The 21,879-nt window shown below is 35.6% G+C and overlaps 2 protein-coding genes and 1 non-coding gene across 3 annotated transcripts in view; 1 reads left to right on the plus strand and 2 right to left on the minus strand.

The window, feature by feature from the left end:
• Positions 1-8,610, plus strand: part of LOC133033293 (uncharacterized) — a 30,772-nt gene extending 22,162 nt beyond the window's left edge. The window contains exon 3 of the transcript XR_009685567.1: positions 8,192-8,610. The gene's annotated coding sequence lies outside the window, so the exon portion shown is untranslated. The remainder of the gene's footprint in view (positions 1-8,191) is intronic.
• LOC133033303 (uncharacterized) lies at positions 1,873-5,792 on the minus strand. The gene is made up of 3 exons (XM_061108024.1): positions 5,005-5,792; positions 3,211-4,672; positions 1,873-3,092 (listed from the first exon to the last, which is right to left on the minus strand). The coding sequence occupies exons 1-3, from the start codon at positions 5,354-5,356 to the stop codon at positions 2,906-2,908; spliced, it is 2,001 nt and encodes a 666-aa protein (XP_060964007.1). The 5' UTR covers positions 5,357-5,792; the 3' UTR covers positions 1,873-2,905.
• A 6,844-nt stretch (positions 8,611-15,454) lies between the features above and the next one.
• LOC115703298 (small nucleolar RNA R71) lies at positions 15,455-15,561 on the minus strand. Its single transcript, XR_004009074.2, has one exon. It is a non-coding gene; the product is annotated as a small nucleolar RNA R71 (small nucleolar RNA).
• Positions 15,562-21,879: the final 6,318 nt, after the last annotated feature.

The following is a 21,879-nucleotide window of genomic DNA, read 5'->3' on the forward strand; positions in this document are numbered from 1 at the left end:
GTCCTTTTGAAATCAATCTTAAGTTTCTCTGACAAATGTTATTTTAGGTTAGGTTTTCTTTCAAACTCATAATTCTAATATTTTTAGCATTTTATGGAGTGAAGTGACTCTATGTATGTGAAGTTCATGTCTATTTTGCTTTCAAGTTTTCTCATGCTTTCCCGTATGAACACTTTCTAAGTAGAATTGAAGAATTATTGAGTGAATGTGATTGTTTGAAGGTTTCAGATGACTTTTCCACACCATCAGACAAATATCTTTTTTGTCTTTGCTTATGCTCTTCAGTATCTCATGTGTACCGAGTTTATAATAAAGTAGTAGCTCATACGACTATATGTTGTGTTGTTGTTTGTTCTCTTCTTTTCCTTATATTTCTAATTTTAAAATTTTACTTTATTTATAATATATATATAAATACATCCAAATATTATATTTTACATTATATTACTTAATCGGTATTACTTAACAAGTAAAAGAAAATTTATAAAACTAGGGCCAAATCCGCGCAAGGCGCGGCTTAGTTTACAATATCCATTAAACAAACTAACTAATACTCATACTATCCAACTAAATAATTACATTAACTAAGTTTACAAATTAAATGCATAAACTAATCATTAATGTTGTTCATCATCACTTCAAAACAATAAAGGTCAATTTGGTGAAGCTCTTCATCTACCGTGCCATGCGAAGATCACCTAAGCGGTCTATCTTAAAATTGATTCCGAAATTATTGGCGTATGAGGATAAGTAAAAATTGTTACTCCTGTTATTGCGATGAACCAATAACCTCACAATTATTATTAAGTACTTAAATTAAATAATTATAAGATTATATCACAATTTAATCAAAATATTATTCTTGTTTAAATAACTTATTTAATAGAAAAATTATATTAAATAAATACACACTATGAAATAAGTAAAATTTAAATACATACTCATTTATAAAAAAAATAAACAAATAAATACACACAAAGATATTAAAATATTACATCAACTCAAGTATTATTTTTTTTTACTAATATAAATATACATAAGCACTATTTAGGCTATTGAAAAACACAATAATTTCACAAATAAAAATTTGTAATAAAATACTACTTATTCAAAACTATAATATATTCTAATTGTATTTTCTGACAAAAAAAAATACATATACATAATAATATATATAAATATATTATATATATTAAAAAAGTATATATATATATATAAAATATGTATAACTTTTAAATTACTGTATAATATTTTTTTTTTTTGAAATATACAAATATATATACTCTTAATCAATACATACACTCCTTTTCAAAAAAAAAATCAATACATTCACATAATTTATATTTAATCAGAAAAATATACACCTCAATAAATTAACTCTCCTTTATATTTATATATATATATATATAAATATATATATATATATATTGATTCGAAAGATACGAGTCTTGGGTATGATCCTAAAAATAAAACTATCATATTGAGAGATTTGACAATAAATTGATGTGATCAAAACTGGATATTAGAATGCCCATTAATCACCCATCAAAAGATCTGTTCGATGCCATCCAAAGATACACTATACCAGAGGTGTATCTTATTTGGACGAGCCATCTATCCAACATTCGAAAGACTTGACTTCGCTAATAGATCTAATCTATTATCTTAGTTGAGTCTGCGATTGGCTTAGAGCTACTGAGTTGAAACCATTTTAGAATTATATGTGTCCTCCGTCTAAAAACACAAATAACATTATCCTAAAATTAAAATATGTGAAACCTGTACCAATAACTAAAAGCCATATGACTAATGCACCTTAACAATATATATAATATTATATAAAAAGAGGGGAGGGGAGAGGATAGTCCTCCGTTGCCAGCAAACAACCATTTTATAAAGGTAAATAAGTTCTTATTATTGCTGTTTATAATGAACCAAACAAAAAAATTGCACAATCCAAAAGACAGAATCTTACAGACACCAAATAAAAGGGCAGAAAACGCTTAAACAACATAAGTATATACTAATTATTATCCATAGATAGCTGCAGGTCCAACCAACGTGCATCTCATTCACCAATCAATTTATGCACAGTTGAAAGGTTAGAATGACATTCAAGTAAGGAAACAGTGATCTCCCTTGCATATTGTCCTCTTTTCTCAGATCAAAAGAAGATTTTGCTTTTGTTACAAAACATTTCCAAAATAGAAATCATATGCCTGCCAGCCAATGTAATTGCAGCAGCTATCAGACTTCACTTGTATAAATCTTCCCTGAAAATACTCGGAACGTAACGCCTCTACTTTTGGGGTTCATAAGGGTCCCCAAACTTCATTCCATGTAGAACAATGCAGTCATGGAACCTCTTCTTTCTTTTTCAAACGTAAACAGAACATGTCCTCTCCTCAGCACAGCTGCCAAGACATGTTGAGTTGAAACAAATATCGTATCTTTTGAATGACACCAGTCCTTGTATATACTCTACTGCTTAAGAGGCTTTAGGTCAAAGGATTCGACCGCTTAAACTTGGGAACGGTTAAAAGCCTCAAATGCAGGTAATACTATCTAAAATAGGTAGCCTCATAACTGCAACAGAGAACTGAGATTGATTGCAGTAGGCGACCACCACCACAGGGTTCTATTTCTATAGATCTCCCCTACAGCTAACTTTGCAAATAAAAAAGGAAAAAACTAATACTAAAACTACACAGATAAATCGTACTTCAACTTACTTGATTCACGATCTAATAGTTGCCTTCCTAGTAAACTTTCCTGATATTTGCAACAGTTTTAGTTCATTCAAAGGCAACCCATAGTTCTTGAGGTCAAAATAAAAGAAAATGCTCCTGCAGCTGTAGCTAGATTAAAACCATTTCATCATCATTAAAATAAGCTCTTGATTTAATCAAGCATCAACTTCTGTAGCTATATCAGATTTAGTCTCTGCAAGGGTAATTATAATAGGTTGCCATCCTGAATGGTGATGATTAATCCATTTTTTCACACCAATTATCAAATTCAAGACCTGGAGTGATTCGCCCAAGGAAAGCTCTTCCAAGCATGATTTTCTAAGAATTAAAGCTGCTTCATATCTGTAAAGAAAGCAAGATGACATAATTTTTATGGCCAGACTTATTACTCTTAGTAACTTAAATACCTACACTCTAAATGAATGCTAAGAAAGCAACCAAATTTTATAATTCCACTTACTTGCATTGAGAAGCCAGTACGGCAGAACGTCCACTTGAGGATGTTATAAACTTCTGTATCCGATCCCATGTGGTTTTAGGGTAAAGATTAAGATTTCCCCCTATAGTATTTACACACTTCCATAATTTCTCATTTTTGCCAACATACAACTGCACAGCACCTAAGTTCTGCTTCACTACCATATGTTGTTCTATTGCACAGTCCAAAGCCTTCCTTACATCAGTATTGCGGTGTTTTGGATCCCCAAATCGAATGCAATCAGTAATGTTTACTTCAGTAGGCATAATTTTCTCGAGTTTCAAACTATTCAGGGCAAGTAAAATAACGCCAATAAGACCTTGAACATATTCTGAAGGTGGCGCACATCCTTGAGTTCCCCAAACACCATTATTAGCAACATTTTTTGCACCAAATGGAGCTGGGGAAGGTGAAAATTCAGAGCTGCGAGGATACCTATTGTTCATTGCATCATGATGAAACGCTTGGCCACTTTGGAAATTATGGCCCTTCTGAGGTGCATTAAAACTATTTGGATTCTGTGACTCAGTAGAGGAAGGTTTAAAGTCTTCTCCAGTTCGATTTTGGACATTAGGTGGATTCTGTGCATAAATGTTGTTCTGATTGATACCTAACTTACCAATATCAGGCACATTAAGTGGAGCGGGCCTGGGAGGAGCGGAAGAAAATCTAGGACCATCGGGCCTGGGAGGAGGTGGCCGAAAATGGGGATTAGGATGAAACCGGTTATCGGATCCGAAAGGGGGAGGTTGCATATGGGGATTGTTTGAGTTTGGCATCCTTGGGGAAGGGTAGTGATTTGGGGGATTGCTTATATTATGGTTTCCATTACTGCCTCCACCACCACCAAAGTATTCATGTGGTGCTTTCTTAAAGTTTTTTCCCTGCGATTGTTCTGGCTGAAAGGGGTAGTCATTGTTCTTAATCTCATGCATGCTTGTTGGCACACTTGAGGCTCTTGATACAGTGGGCTGGCTTGGATTTTTCTTGTTGTTTCTTCCCTTAGTTTTTGGGTCAACACCCCTTCCAACGTTGGAAGGCTTCTGGTTTGGAATTGGTAGAGTTTCTTGGTAACCTTGGTAACACATCGGTTGACTAGTCTGGTGCATTTCAGCAGGCGCTGAGAATTGAGAAGCCTCGGGTTTAAATGGTTGGCTAACTTGGCTCCCGTTAACAAGCTGACATGATTCACCAGTGGTAAGTGGAGATCCTCCAGATGAGAGGCTCGTCCAAAGCCATACACTCTTGGCTGCAGCAATGAGAGCAGCAGAAGCTTTTTGCGGCTGTGCTAGAAGAATATTATACCTCCTCATCCGTAACTGATGAAGAGCATTAGAAAAATCCCTATCTCCGGAAATAAGTAAGTAATTCGCAGGCGCCGGATTATCCACGGCCCAAAACAGCATATCCACTAAGATTTTCTTATCACTAGCATCTTTCACACCTGCCCAAGACCTTAACAATGTCAATCAAATATTTTTCTTTAGGAAAACAAAAACAACCACCAGTCACCCAAAAGCATGAATTCATTCAAAACAGTCAACTTTCAGTAAACCCCTGAAAAACATGATCAGGATTTCCCTTCATATTCATCGTTATCTTAAACATCTCATATGAAATTAATCTTGCAAGGAAAATGAGGGTTAATCATGATCAGACTAAACAATTTTTTTGATGGAAGGGTTTATCATGATCAGACTAAACAATTGGAATAGAGTAAAAAAAAATATATACTAAAAAGTACAAACCCTAAAAAGCAAGGTAGAGAAAGAATACCGGCAGGAACATGATTAAGGGCTATGCCAGTGCTAGAAAGGGCTTGCTGGACAGAAGAGGGGATGTTATGAGTGTCGCCATAGGCGGAGATGGAGACGGGGCCACAGTAATTAATCTTGACGAGGGCAGAACTAATGTTCTGGGCTATGGCGTGAGGGTCACAACTTTTAGGGACCTGACAATTCTCTATATCCCACCACACCGAAGTCTTGGCCCCGACGTACTGCGGCTCCGCGAAGGTGAGTTGTCCCAGTCTCATCATGCTACCACCGCCGCCGTTGCTATTGCCGTTGCCGCTGCCGCTGCCACTGCTGCTACATCTGCTTCCGCTGCCGCTCACATCTCCACCCATGGCTTAGATCGGATACCTCAAAATATCTCTAATCACAGTTTAGGCAAAATCAAAAAACCTATAGGGCTCGATTCCAGTCTTCTTCTTCGTCTTCTACGTCTGGTTACATAGTATTATATACAGAAATCATTGTAGTAATCGTAGAAAGGGATAGAGGAGAAGGGAAGTTATCCCTCTTCGATGGTTTTAAGCTTCGAATTTGATTCTGTGATGAAATAAAGAAGGAAGGAACCCACTGATTCTATTCTTCTAACTATCGGAGACGAAGGTATTTTAACGAAATTACGATTTTGACCCTACCATTCACGCGGTTGTGGACCTTTGTCACGGGGACTTTTATGGTAATTGGTGTAGTAGTGTATACCACTTAATTATAGTTATACTCCCAAACCAAAGACCATAGACCAAAGACTTTTGTTTTGGGGGAATGAACTCTCACCTCAAGACTTTTATTAATTAGCCATAGCATAGCCTTATGACTCTATTGTGACTGTATGACCAAACCAAAGTCTTCAACTTGGTCTTACTTTTCTTTTATTTGAAAGGACTTCATCTTAGTCTTCAGTACACTCAAGCACAGCTAATAGAAAAAAAAAAATTAGTTACAGAATTGCAACTCCCTCTAGTCACCAATTCAATGTTGTGCAAAAAAAAGAGATTATTACACAATTTAATTTTGAAATTTAAAATTAGTGTTTGACATTATTTTCTGTAACAAAAAATAGCTTTTAAAAAATGTATTCTGTTAGTAATTTTTTAAATTATTTTTAGATTTTTTTTTGCTCTTTAAAAATAAAAACTTTAAGACCGTGATACGAATGTCAACCCAACTTGACCCGACCCCAAACACAAACCAAGCTAGGGGTGTTCATAAAATAGCCGATCCAATCCAATCCGCACGATCCAATCCAATCTAATCCGCAAAGTGCGGATATCCGCACTTGTGCGGAGTAGATTGGATTGAAAAATTTAAAATCCGCACTTGTGCGAATTGGATGTTGATTGATATGTAAAAGTAACCGATCCAATCCAATCCACACATCTTTATAAAAAATTAAAAAAAAACTATATATACAAATAATATTTTAATGTAAAGAAAATAGTAATTTAAAAATTTAATATATATAAGACAATTATATTTCAAAACTTAATAGATAAAATATATATTATATTATTATATATAATTTTTTTTCTACCTACAATTTAAAATAAAAGTAAACGTTTCTTTATACATATAATTTTTTTTTCTTCGTTTGAGTTTGTTATTTGTTATTTATTTTAATGTATTGTTGGAGACATAAAATAATTATAATTTGTTTTATTTTGTTACTAGTTTTGTGAAAAAAAATATTTTTTTCATAAATATTAAATAATTTAATATTAAAAAGTAATCAATCCAAAATAATCGATCCAATCCGCACTTTTGCGGATTGGATTTGAGCCATTGTGCAGATTGGATTGGATCCAAAAAATAAAATCCGCACTTAGTGCGGATCGAATGCACTATGAACAAAATAGTGCGGATTGGATTGGATGAACACCCATAAACCAAGCCACGACCCCGACTCCAGAATTAGACCTTACACCAGACCTGACCCAACCCAGACAATGACTTGACCTTGACCAAGCCCCAGACCTGAACCTCAACTCTAACCCGGACCTAGGACCTAGACATGGACCCCAAAATTGGCCCCGACCTAAGATCTCAAAGCTTGCCTCGGTCCTAGACCTTGACCCTAAACTTGAACCCCCAACCCCAGACTCGGACATGGACCTAAGGACCCAAACCCCAGGCTTTGGCCCCTGGCCCCGATCCCGGACTTGAACCTCGACCTTTGCACAGAAAAACGATATGAAACACATTGATTAAGGAGAGAGCGAGAGAGAGAGAGAGAGAGAGAGAGAGAGAGAGAGAGAGAGAGAGAGAGAGAGAGAGAGAGAGAGATAAAATAATGTAATAAAAGGATGAGAAAAGAAATTATATGTGATAAAATAGAGAAACAATATTAACAAAAAAATCAATTATTTAAAAAAAAAAATAGAAAACAACATTTGTTATTCTTAAAATTTTTGTTTCTTGTAACTTTGTCTTAATAAAAATTATTTTGTTTACTGAGATTTTTAGAAACTAATAAAATGTTAGCTTAAGAAATAACCAAGTGCAGTAATAAAGAAGACAAGAGTTTTTATGTGGTTCGAGGGTTAATAAACTCTAGTCCACGAGTGAGTATTATTGGCCTTAAGAGGCTTGTATAATGTGTTTACAATAGTGTTTGCAAGAAACCCTAACTCTGCTCTCTTGGTTTCACTTGAAGAAGCAGAAAGCTTAAAGGAATTTTAGCAGAGCTTCGGCTATCTTGTTTCTGACGTTCTCTTCGTATGGAAATAGAAGGGTATTTATAAGCTAAGAGGCAGGTATGGACATGCCCATGACCCGCCTAGGACTTTTGCAATAAGCTTGCTAGTGGGGTAAAATACATGCAATAATCTGACTGTTGGGCCCCCTAGAAGGTTTTGTGCTCGTGCGTTGAAGCAACTAGAGAATAAAGGACCACAATTCATACAGGGTATGTGTTGCCAAAAGGTTTAACCTTAAAAAGTAAATGCTTTGAATAACCGCTTGGAAAAAAAGTGTATGGGGTGTGCGCACTATTGGGAATATTTTACCAGGATTCAGATTTACTAACAAGTATGTTGAATTAACATCCTAAATATGAATTCTCTAAAACAATGAAATTAAACACATAAGAGTTTAAGAAAATTTTACATTGGTTGCAGCGGAATATAATGACTCCTCTTGCTCAGATCTCTAATCCTTGTTCCTTTCTGTCGCAGAGTATTATCAAGATATGAGCCTGGATCTCTTTCTCTCCTTCGGGTTTGGTTACCACCGTCTTACTCACTATGATTGAGTACTTGACTTTCTATGTGTGGACATGTCACTCTATCACCCAAGGTTTCGAATATGGTGAAGAACAATGAAGGATGTGAAATCACTATGGAATGAACTCTCTCATCTAGGTTGAAGACAATAGTTAAATTGTCAAAAAGTAGATGAGTGAAAGCATCATGTTCCTTTTATAGTGTTTCAACTAGGGCTTAAGGCTGAATTATATGGATTAAAGAAGAATAAAATATTAGGCAAAAATCACTTAATGGTCGTACACTTAAAGGGACCATTCTCTAGTTACAATTTTGCCACTCTATTTCAACCACTTATTCTTCTTTCAATAATACCATATTTTCCAATTCAATCATATAAATGTCAAAACTATTTATTTAATAATTATAATTAATTACTAAATAAAACTACCATATTTATTAATTAGACCATACAAAGTCTCTTAATTAACAAATTGACCCCAAAATCTCTTTTCTTCACAATTAAGTCCTTGTTTAGTGAAAATTTATAAATAAGAAATAGTCTAATTTTAGAATTAAAATTGATTAATTAAAATCAATTAACTGAGTCTGCAAGCAGTATTATCTCAACTAGTGAGGGGACCATGGGCCTATATAACCGAGCTTTTAATAAGTAGATCTATAATTCACCAAGTAAATTCTCTAACTTAATAATTCTGCATTGCGCCACAATAGATTTGGAATTGAATAGCACTCTCAATTATATAGAACGCCCTATACGTACCACGATATAGATACGTTATGATTATCCATTGTTACAATCTTAATAGTCAAAGATCCTCTATAGATGATCTACACTGAATAGGGATAAATTTACCGTTCTACCCTTCAATGTATTTTATCCTTAAAATACTTACCAACCTATAAATGATACTTCAGTAAACTAATATAATTACTGAAATGAGGCCTCAATCATTTATTTCTATTCAGCCAAGCTTGAAGGAAATCATCGTTTTACTTCTAAATACTTATAGAAGTTATAGATTCTATATTTATGTTTAGTTGTAATACCCTAAGATTAAGGAATCGGATTAGAAAAACTCTAACTAGTTAAATAAGTGATAATGTAGAATTATATTATTATATAATTTAATATATGGAATTATATTGATAGATGTCATTTTAAGACCCTGTTGATGAGTCAGGAGTATTTTTGTAATTTTGACCCGAGAAGGATAAAATCGTAATTTTAATGATATATCGTGCTTGAGGACTATATTATTATATAATATTTTTGTTCTGTCTATCTATAGGTTTTTTTTAATAAGTCAGCGCGGTATAGTTACAATCGGGTATTTTGGGCCGAACCGGGTTCGGGGTCCAAAATATATTTTCAGGATTTAATTCTTGCATTATTTGATAAGTATAAAAATATGAAAATATTGTGATATATTTGTGTGTTTGGAATGTCTAAATTGCCCTTGAGTTTATTGAAATGCTTATTTTGATTATGGGAGTATTTTGGTCATTTTGACCACTTAGGCATTATTCAATAAAAAAAAAAATTTGAGAAATTGATAATCAATTTTCTGATTCTTTCACAGCCCTAGCTGACCCCTCTTTCTTCCCCTTTCTTTCTTTCTTGAATTTTGATTAATTCTTGGAATTAAAGCTTGAATTGGTGTGGAATTGGTGTAAGTTTGAGCTTGAAGCTTTTGGATTTGTGGTAAATGTCTAATCTTTCCTTTGTTGTGTTTAATTTCTGATATCTAAAGCTTGAAGAACTTGTTCTTGGTGTTCATATGAGTTTTGGATGCATGTTGATGATTGTGAGGTGTTATATGGTGATTTTGGTGCTTTTGAGCTTTTGAGATTGTAAGGATTGCATCTAGACTATTTTTGTAAGACTTTAGAGTTTAAATTGTGATTTGATTTCTGGGTTTTAAGCTTGAAATGTTTGGGTCCTCCTTGGAAGGTTTGAAGCTTTGAAGTTCAAGCTTGATTTTGGTGTTATTGTGTAATTTGTGTTTTGTGTTATGATGTATTTGAATTGGTAAAATTGAAATTATATTTTGTGGTTCTAATGCCTGAAAAATATCTTGCTTTGGCATGGTTTTTGCTTATGTATGTCTTAGGTGAAATTATAGTTGTGTTTGGGTATTTTTAGGCTTTAAAATGGGATTTTTGGGTATTCTGAACCCAGTCGCCGCGGTGGGATTATTGGACGCCACGACTAGGTTTGGCAGTGGGAATGCATGTCTTTCTCGATTTTGTTTTGGCCATAACTTTTGACTCGGGACTCCATTTTGGATGTTCTTTATATCGTTGGAAAGCTCGTTTTGAGCTCTATATGTTAATCTGTAAATGGAATTTTAATTATGTGATTATTGAAAGTGAATTTTGAGATTAACCTTATTTGTGAAATTCCAGGAATGTGTGACTAGGACTACCGACGCTTGCTCAGGAACTCCATTTATGACCTTGTTTGTTGTATTGCAACTTCATGTTTTATCTTTCAGATTTATGACCTTGTTTGTTGTACAACTTCAAACATATTGTCGTTTATAGGTTTCACCTGCACATTTGAGTACGATAAAAATTATTTTCTATTACTAAAACTAGAAAGTAACAGTAAGACAACTATAGGGAAACCCAGTGTCCCATGAAAACATATATTTTATGTCAATGAATCCACAAAGTTATTTATTAACTTCTTCTCAGCAATAGGTGTCAAAGTTGTGGTTATTTTTTGTGCTTTTCTTCTGTTTGTGTATGTCTATTGTTGTATCGATGCTCACGAGATCTCTATTAGTGTAGTGATTGGTAGTTCTCTAGCTGCTAAGTTTGCTGAGTTGGGAGATTCAACAATGTTAGAAGTCATAGTTATATACATGTATTTGTAGTGGTACCTTGACCATTTTTGGTATCCAAATTCTTGTCAATAGAGTCTAACACTCTTGTCTAAGTTGTCAAGCTCGCTCATATGGTATTCAAACTTCCTCTTTGTGTATGTTCAAGTTGCTGCAAAGAATGGTTACTCGAGTTTGCTAGCATTCTTCTTGAAGGTTATTTTAAGGTTACTTAATAGGTGATACACGCAGTAGCAGTGAGTTATATCTGGAAATACATGAGCAGCTGTTTTTATTATGCTCTCGTGTCTGGCTGATATCAAGTACTGTTGTTCTCTGATCCCATATGTTTCCCTTAATTTTGAAAAGAACCAAGTCCTTGCGTTGTAATTTTCTGAATCCACAACAAAGAATTCTAGGGAAAATATGTGGCCATTTGCATCTTGTGTACAGGCTGAGAGCAATGTTCCTCCAAATGTAGCTTTGAGGAAAGTTCCATCAATAATGATTAGTGGTCTGGACTTGTTCCATCATTTTATTGAAGCATCTAGTGCTACAAAAAAATTACACGAAGTTGTTATCTTCTGCAATTTTCATGTGTACTATGGTTCCTGGACTTGTTTTTTGTAGGATGTAAAAAAAACTTGGCAGTAGGTTGTATAATTCATTTGCTTTTCCATGTAATTCTTTTTGTGTGTGCTCCTTACTTCTCCATGCTTTCATGTAGTTCATTTCAAATACATACTTAGCATTCAAGTCTCCTCTAATGTCATGTGGCGTTTGAGTTATTTTTATGTTGGTGAACTTTGGCTTGATGTAGTTTCTAATCAACTTTGTTGTAGCTTGTCGCTTGTCTACAAATCTTATATTGAGATCACAAGTGTGTATGAACTTTATGTTATATTTACAGATTATGAAAAATTTGATTGATCCGTTCTTTGATGCCATTAGTGCCCACTTGCATTTTGGATCCAAACAATAATTTTGTACATTTTTGCTTAAGACTTTTTCACCTTGTATTAGAAGTTGTTTCTAATGGCATAGAAGCTTAACACGCTTTGTAGAGTTTCTTTGTCCTTGTATATTTTTTTTCTTCTATTTTAGGATGTTGAGGATCTGTGATTAGTAGTTCGACATAATCAGTAATTTAGGCTCTCTGGTCTTATTATTTTCTAGCTGCACAACCATTTCCTCAGCCACCAGTTTTGCATAGTCAATAAAGTCAAACATTATTTCACCATCTTCCAGCATTATCCCTTGCATGGTTGGTTGTTGAGTAGTTGATTCTTCTTTTGGTGGTGCATTGTCTACTATTGTTTTTGTTATATGTCTTTATGTAACTAATGAGTTGCATGCTCATTGCAATGAAGGATGTGTTGTTGGTTGTTGTTGTGTTGCTGATCATGTTCACACATAATAGATACCTTGTGAAGTCAGGTCCTTTCAATTTTAGTTGTATGTAGAAGAATAGATCTGGATTGTCATTTATCCTCAACGGCTGATAACCTTGTTTCACTTGGTATTTTAGGTTGCAGTTGAGTATTTCTTGGTTGCATTCCAACACTTGTTTCAACTTTTGTACTAGTTGTTCATATTTGCAATCCCTTAAAAGATAAATTCGCCACTAGCTTCGTAATTATATAATTTATTCCTGGATCAAACTGTCCATTGTAAAATATGAGAAATAGAATTAGGTCCCTTTCTTGACATAAAGAAACTAAAATACAACAATTAATTGGATGTAATGCATGTGTTGTTAGGCATCTACTTTACAATTTTAACACAACTACAAACACCCACTATGTAATATAGACAAACTTACCACAATGGTATATGCTCTATATGAGTCGTGTATCGCCAATTCTGAACCCTAATTTTTATTATATGATATGTTCGTAGCACAACTATTAGGAAACTGATAAACAACGTATGCACAACGATACATGAACTTTGTGATTGGACATCGTTAAGAAAAAATTTAAAAAATTGTTACACTGATGAACAATGACTTGCACGTTAAGAATATTTTATGAATAAATAACTATAAAAAACACTGTAAACCAACGTAAATTCAACCAATGTTAAAATATGAAAATAATGACCATATTAGAATTTTTTTGTATGCGAGCCTTGTGTTGGATTATCGATATGAAATACCTGAAAATAAGACTAAAACTATTGAAGAATTATCGGCTCTTAATTATTGACTCATCAATTATGGGAGTGTTTATAAAATGGACGACCAACGATAATGCAACTTCATAGAATAAAAAAAAAATTAAACAATGTTGGAAAATCTATAGCGCAAGATGAATGCAAATTTACTTTATTAGTTGCGATCGGAATTGAATAAATCCAGGATTGTAATTCTAGAAAACAACGCTAATGCAACATGTATAATATTAGCTACTGTAGTGAAATAATTTTTTGGATTATACCTGTTAGGTTATAATTAGCCTATGTTTCGGGTCTTTAAAGTTAGCAATATCTCGTCTATTGGTGTCTTTTGGAGCAGTTTTACGCTTGATTTTCATTATTTCAGGTTTCTGGGGTGTTAAAGTTCGAATTCAGTCAAAGGGCGAAAAACTGGGACAAACTTGGAAAAAATTGAAAAATTCGGCTCCAGATGCATCAGTAGTCGCGACCTCCAGAGAGCTAGGTCGCGACCCTTTTTCCTGGTCGCGACCCTGGTCGCGACTTCGAGAATTGGCAGAAACTCGATTTTTCGAGTTTTGCCTGTAGTCGCGACCAGCTTAAATGCTAGTCGCGACTAGGTACGGAAATCGCAGATTTGACCTAATTTTGATTTTTCTCTCAATTGGAGGCACACCACTCATCCCTATATAAGGAATACGACATTGAAGGTCAAAGGCAAGCAAAAACAGACCAAATAGTGGAGGCAAGTGGAGAGGAAGCTATATTGAAGACCCGGAGCGATATCACCTTCTAGTTTCTTTCTTTTACCCTTTTAATTCTTCTTTATGTTTGTTTTTATTTCTGAATTAATCATGGATGTTTTTAGAGTTATTATGAACTAAATTTCCCAATAAGGGAGGATGATGAATGTTGTTTAAGTTTATGCCTAGTTAATAAATAATTGCCATTCCTTCATCTTATGTGTGAATACTATCTTTATTTGTGTTTAATTCCATGTGCAAGTTTGATCACCTTTTACATGTTTAATGATCTCAATTCGAAATCTGAAAAGTGAGAATTGAGAATGCTAAAATTTGGATAGTCTAGGTTCTGATGTAAAACGAAAGTATTTACATAGCCTCAGTGACGAAAAGATTATTGCTTAATGCTGATTTTGTGTTGATTTAATTAAGAAGTTAATTAGAGAATACATTATTTAGAACCTAAAAGATCTGAAAAGAGTTAGGTTAATTCATAATCTGTCATTCACATTAAGATAAGGATAGCAATTAGGTATTAACATAGGTAGCTTATCAACAGGATTCACCTCCCTAATCTCTCATCTTGATTAATCTTCGTTTATTTTCTCTTTAATTTCTGAGTTATTTACTTTCAAAATTGCAATCTTATTATTTTACCGAATAGAATCATAAGTATAGTTTAGTAGTACTTAATCCAATTCCCTGTGGTTCGACCTCACTTGCGTGAGATACTACTTGATTGCGTACACTTGCGTATAAACATAATTTTCGTAACAAGTTTTTGGCGCCGTTGCCGGGGAGTTGTTTAAAGATTAATATTACACAAAATTATACTAACTTCTACTTTGGTATATTTTCTCTTGCTGATTTTTCTAACCTTTTTCTTGCAATAATTTCGTGATCTATTTCAGGAATCATAAGTGTATGCGCCGTCAAGGACAAGCTGTGATATTACCAGTTGATCCCGAAATCGAAAAAAACTTGTAGGAGAAACCGAAAGAACAAGAGGCAAGAGGGAGTTTCAGCAACTGCTGAAACTTCAGAAATCATGGCTGCTAATGCTGCAAACAATGGAGGCAATAACGGTAATAATGGTGGCGCAGTAGAAGATCAAGCTAATGGCCGCAGCTTGAGAGATTACATTCTCCCTACTCTGACGGGAGTGCAGTCGTGTATCAGGCCACCGGCAGTGGATGCAAATAACTTTGAGATCAAACCTGCCATACTTCAAATGGTGCAGTCTTCAGTTCAGTTTGGTGGCCTCCCTTCTGAAGATCCTAACCTGCATCTCTCTAACTTCATGGAACTTTGTGAAACTTTTAAAGTAAATGGAGTTAGTGATGATGATATTCGACTGAGACTGTTCCCATTCTCTCTTAGAGAACGAGCCATGAGTTGGCTAAACTCCTTACCACCCAACTCTATCGCCACCTGGAATTGATCTGGCAACGAAATTCTTGTCAAAGTTCTTTCCTCCAGCTAAGTCTGCAAAGCTGAGAGGAGAAATCAATAACTTCTGCCAACAAGATAATGAATCTCTCCATGAGGCTTGGGAGAGGTTTAAAGATCTGATCAGAAAGTGCCCTCATCATGGTATAGAGAAGTGGATGCTGGTCCACAACTTCTACAATGGGTTGGTAGGAAACACTAGAACTTTAATAGATGCAGCAGCTGGTGGAGCCTTTATGAGAAAGAGTGCTAATGAGGCTTATGATCTATTGGAGGAGATGGCTCTAAACAATCAGCAGTGGCCAACTGAAAGGAGTCAATCAAAGAAGGTAGCTGGTGTGTTAGAGGTTGATGCCATCACAAAGTTGACAGCACAGGTTGAGGCATTGACAAAGTTAATTGCAGGGCAAGCTAAACAAGCCCAAGTTGTGTGTGAGTTATGTGGGGGAAGCCATCACTTTTCAGAATGTCAAGCAGATGTGGATGATTTGCCAATGGATGAAGCTAAAGCCATTGGAAACTATTCACAGAACAACAACAACAACTATGGGTTCAACCAGGGTAATAACCGAACAGTGGGTTCTATCAGCAACGAAATCAGAACCAGAATCAGAATTAACAGTTTAATCAGCAACAAACCTCTGGTGGAAATTCTAGTTTGCAGACAAATTTATTGCTTCAATTCATGACTGAAACTAGATCTTCAATCAAAGACCTGCAGACACAGATGGGCCAACTAGCAACTCAAGTAGCAACCCGTCCTCAAGGGAATTTGCCTAGCACAACTGAAGTAAACCCCAAGGAAAACTGCAAAGCAATTACCCTGAGAAGCGGTAAAAATTATGATGGTCCTGAAATGCCACAACTAGTGAATGGAGAAAAGGAGAATGAAGAGCAACTAATGTCAACCCCAACACCCACTTCAACGAAGGCTACTGATAGTCAAACACAACCACAGCAGTCTCCACCAACCAATAGTGATCACCATGTAAAAATACCATACCCTCAAAGGCTTAGAAAGTCAAGCTTAGACAAGCAGTTCACCAAATTCCTGGAAGTTTTCAAAAGACTTCACATTAACATTCCCTTTGCTGAAGCTTTAGAGCAGATGCCAAGTTATGTGAAGTTTATGAAGGAAATCCTGTCAAAGAAGAGAAAGATGGAGGATTATGAGACAGTGGCTCTAACTGAAGAGTGCAGCGCCATCCTACAGAAGAAACTCCCTCCTAAACTCAGAGATCCAGGGAGTTTCACTATTCCTTGTACTATTGGGAAAATTGAGGGAATAAATGCACTTTGTGACTTGGGAGCCAGCATTAACTTGATGCCTCTATCGGTGTTTAAAAGATTGCAGCTGGGTGAAGCAAAGCCAACAACAGTAACTCTCCAATTGGCGGACCGATCACTAGCCCATCCTAGAGGAGTCATTGAGGATGTGTTAGTTAAGGTTGACAAGTTCATCTTTCCAGCTGATTTCATCGTTTTGGATATGGAAGAAGATAGCAATGTCCCAATTATTCTTGGGAGACCATTCTTGGCGACTGGCCAAGCCTTGATCGATGTTCAGAAGGGTGAATTAAAGCTGAGAGTCCAAGGAGAAGAAGTGGTCTTTAATGTGCTAAAGGCTATGACGTACCCAAAGGCAAGTGATAACTGTTTCTTCATTGACTTGATTGATGAAATGGTGAATGAGAAAAAGCTGCTAGATGATCCTCTTGAACTAAGTCTAACTGAAGATGAATTGACGGAGCAAGAAGGACAAGAGGTCATGGGGTATGTGAAGTGGCTTGATTCCTATGGGCCCTTGAACAGAAGATATTTTGAGGAATTGGGAGCAGTTCCAAAAGAGCTAAAGCCATCTACTGAAAAGCCTCCAGAACTTGAATTGAAGGTGCTTCCTAGTCACTTGAGGTATGAATTTTTGGGTCAAGATAAAAAGCTGCCAGTTATTGTTTCAGCTTCTCTCTCTGATGTGGAAACTGATAGACTTCTGAGGGTACTCCGAGCTCATAATAAGGCCATCGCTTGGACACTAGGTGATGTCAAAGGAATCAGTCCTTCAACAGTGATGCATCGAATTCTCATGGAAGACAATGCCAAACCAACAATTGATGCTCAACGAAGACTTAATCCACCCATGAAAGAAGTTGTCAGAAAAGAAGTAGTTAAGTGGTTGGATGCTGGAGTTGCTTATCCTATTTCAAATAGTAAGTGGGTTAGCCCGGTGCAAGTGGTCCCGAAGAAAGGTGGAATGACGGTGATCAAGAATGAAAAGAATGAGTTGATTCCTACAAGAACAGTCACTGGTTGGAGGATCTGCATCGATTACAGGAAACTCAACAAAGCAACAAGAAAAGATTACTTCCCTTTGCCCTTCATTGATCAAATGCTAGATAGATTGGCGGGGCAAGAATATTACTGTTTTCTTGATGGATATTCTGGATACCACCAGATAGCCATAGCACCTGAAGATCAGGAGAAGACTACTTTCACATGTCCCTACGGTACCTTTGCTTTCAGAAGAATGCCCTTCGGCTTGTGCAACGCCCCTGCTACTTTTCAAAGGTGTATGATGGCTATCTTTTCAGATTTGATTGAATCTTGTATTGAAATTTTTATGGATGACTTCTCAGTGTTTGGTTCAATGTGATGTTCTCTGTCCCAGATTATACTAGGGAGGAGCAATGCCTCCAAATTATTGAGGAGGAAGAGCAGTTTGATATGGTGGATGTGGCAGAGACGGTGGGATTTCCTGGGTTGAGGTTCCATGACAATGATGGCACCGAGGGGTCGCCCAATATTCTATACCGGTGTGAGCTGAACCCGGTGGCAAAAACATGGCTGTACTTTGTGAGTGCTCGGTTAGTGCCCAACAAACATTTTTTCGATGTCCAAATGGATCGCCTGAAATATGTGTACGCCATAATGAAGGGGTACAACATTAATATTGGACAAGTCATAAGGCAAAGCATTGAGCAGATCGTGCAAGGAGCCACGGGAGGTGGTTTTGGTTTGGCAGGAGTTATCACAGAACTCTGCGGGGCATATGAAGTTCCTCAGTTAGAGTATGACAACACGGTGTTGCCACTTCGCAAGATGGACATCGCCTTTGTCAACAGGCTGAAAGAGCCACACCCCTATGGCCAGCCACCACCTGATGCACCGCAAGGACGTAGGCGGCAACGTGAGCCTAGTGTTGAAGAAGAAGAGGAGCAACCACTATAATTGCCTGGGCCCATCGATCCTACAACACAATACACTCATGCACAGCTGAGTTATATAATTCAGCAGAACAACCACATGCAACAATACATGGTGCAAAGGAGTATTTATGATGAGGGACAAGTTCAGCAACTCAACTCTCTCATCAACAGAATGAATATTGGGATTGATGACCCGAACTATTTCGCACAACCTCCTCGGTTCTATCCCTATGACCAGCCGCCACCACCAAACCCTTTCTGAAAGGGTCTCAGGTAAGTTTGTTCTCTCTGCATATTACTGTATACATTGGGGACAATGTAATATTTAGTTTGCGGGGAGAGACTTAAAAATTTTAATTTCTGCATTTTAATTTTCTGTTTTAGTTTTTGTTTTAGTTAAGGAATGGCAATAAGCTTGACGATAGTTGTACACTGCTAATTAGTGTGATGTGATCTGAAACTGTAAAATAATTGTGTGCTTGATTTTGTTAACTCTTTGGATTAGTTTGGATGCTTAGAAACCTGTGTTTTTCTGCAAATACTCAATTTGTGAAAATTGTTATAACTGTTTTACTATGGTTTGTGGTAAGATTAATAGAATAGCTTAGAACTTGCATGTTTATTCTTTTGAGCCGAAATCCTTGATAGTGTTCAATTGGAATATGACTTAGGCATTTGTTGGATAGTTTGAGCCTTTCAAGCCTACCGTAATAATGTGTATCCCTAGTTACCCTTTTGAGCCTAAACCCGTTATGTTTTTCACCCATTGATCCGAAAATTTTTAACCATACTATTGATTTTTCTTCACCATTATATGCATGATATCATAAGCTAAATAATTAGTTTGGGGAGAGAGAAATATTTAGTGTGAGGAAATAGTGAGAGGGAGAAAAATTTGTAAGATTGAGAAGAAAAAAAAATTGTGTAATTCAATGTCACTGAAAAAAAAAGAGAAAATATGAAAAAAAAAACACAATGAAAAAGTAAAAATATGTGTTCAAAAAAAAAAAAAAGTAAAGTATATGATTTCAGTGATGTTGGAAAATAATAAATTTATCATCTCTCAATCTTGGTAGATGTGGGAACACTATGGGGTATTGAAAAAGAAAAAGTAAGAAGCTTGTGGGTTCTGTTTGTGTGCTTATGATATCTTGAGCCAAAATTGTCTTTTGCCTATCCCTGAATATCTGAGCCATACTACCTAAGCCTTGAAAAGACCTAATGATTCCGAAGAACACTGTTAACATTAGTGGAAAAAGGTAAGCATGCAAGCTTATGAGTTATCGGATCGTGGAATTAATGGAAAGAGTAAAACTCTTATAACAATGTTTCACATTTGAGTAGATTGTTGCAGTTGTACATAGTGTTATTAATTGAGCATCCGAGTTAATTGTTAGAGTTAGTAGGATCAAAATTCTAGTTTATGCAAGGAAGAAAACAGAGCATGAGTCAGCAGCGTAGTAATTATCTGATAGCGTAGTTAGTTTTTTTTATCTTACTCGGGGGCGAGTAAGAATCTAGTTTGGGGGATTTTGTTAGGTTATAATTAGCCTATGTTTCGGGTCTTTAAAGTTAGCAATATCTCGTCTATTGGTGTCTTTTGGAGCAGTTTTACGCTTGATTTTCATTATTTCAAGTTCCCGGGGTGTTAAAGTTCGAATTCAGTCAAAGGGCGAAAAACTGGGACAAACTTGGAAAAAATTGAAAAATTCGGCTCCAGATGCATCAGTAGTCGCGACCTCCAGAGAGCTAGGTCGCGACCCTTTTTCCTGGTCGCGACCCTGGTCGCGACTTCGAGAATTGGCAGAAACTCGGTTTTTCGAGTTTTGCACTTCCTTGTAGCAGACCAGCTTAAATGCTAGTCGCGACTAGGTACGGAAATCGCAGATTTGACCTAATTTTGATTTTTCTCTCAATTGGAGGCACACCACTCATCCCTATATAAGGAATACGACATTGAAGGTCAAAGGCAAGCAAAAACAGACCTAATAGTGGAGGCAAGTGGAGAGGAAGCTATCTTGAAGACCCGGAGCGATATCACCTTCTAATTTCTTTCTTTTACCCTTTTAATTCTTCTTTATGTTTGTTTTTATTTCTGAATTAATCATGGATGTTTTTAGAGTTATTATGAACTAAATTTTCCAATAAGGGAGGATGATGAATGTTGTTTAAGTTTATGCCTAGTTAATAAATAATTGCCATTCCTTCATCTTATGTGTGAATACTATCTTTATTTGTGTTTAATTCCATGTGCAAGTTTGATCACCTTTTACATGTTTAATGATCTCAATTCGAAATCTGAAAAGTGAGAATTGAGAATGCTAAAATTTGGATAGTCTAGGTTTTGATGTAAAACGAAAGTATTTACATAGCCTCAGTGACGAAAAGATTATTGCTTAATGCTGATTTTGTGTTGATTTAATTAAGAAGTTAATTAGAGAATACATTATTTAGAACCTAAAAGATCTGAAAAGAGTTAGGTTAATTCATAATCTGTCATTCACATTAAGATAAGGATAGCAATTAGGTATTAACATAGGTAGCTTATCAACAGGATTCACCTCCCTAATCTCTCATCTTGATTAATCTTCGTTTATTTTCTCTTTAATTTCTGAGTTATTTACTTTCAAAATTGCAATCTTATTATTTTACCGAATAGAATCATAAGTATAGTTTAGTAGTACTTAATCCAATTCCCTGTGGTTCGACCTCACTTGCGTGAGATACTACTTGATTGCGTACACTTGCGTATAAACATAATTTTTCGTAACAATACCTAATTTAAATTGAATAGGAACTCAAGATTTATTTCTTATTGATCTATGTTTTATGAATCTGCAAATTGAATTTATGAGAATTAGTATAGAATTTGAATTATAATTTAGAGTTGAATTTACGTTTCAATCCAGTTTTTTTTGCATATTTTTGCATCAATCGACAATGGTCGTTGTTCGGTTTGATTTTGTTCTTATTCTCAAGTGACGTCGCCAGAATTAGTGGTATTTCTTGGTCCGCTGAAGTTTATTTATTGTTGTCGGCCGATTTCAATCACAAGAAGGTTTTGTGTCCCTTAAGTTTGGATCGTGTGGGTTGAAGGTGCGTGTAAGAGGTATTTGTGTAATTTTTTTTAATTGGATTGTATAAGTGTTTATTTGGCAGACCCACAATATTTGTTTAATATTGTTTCTTTTTTTTTTTTTGAGTTATAACAGAAAAAAGTCCTAAATAAATAGGTCATTTAAGATTTTTGCCCCCTAACTATG

The sequence above is a fragment of the Cannabis sativa genome, unplaced genomic scaffold (assembly GCF_029168945.1).
Source record: "Cannabis sativa cultivar Pink pepper isolate KNU-18-1 unplaced genomic scaffold, ASM2916894v1 Contig3, whole genome shotgun sequence".
NCBI lineage: Eukaryota > Viridiplantae > Streptophyta > Magnoliopsida > Rosales > Cannabaceae > Cannabis > Cannabis sativa.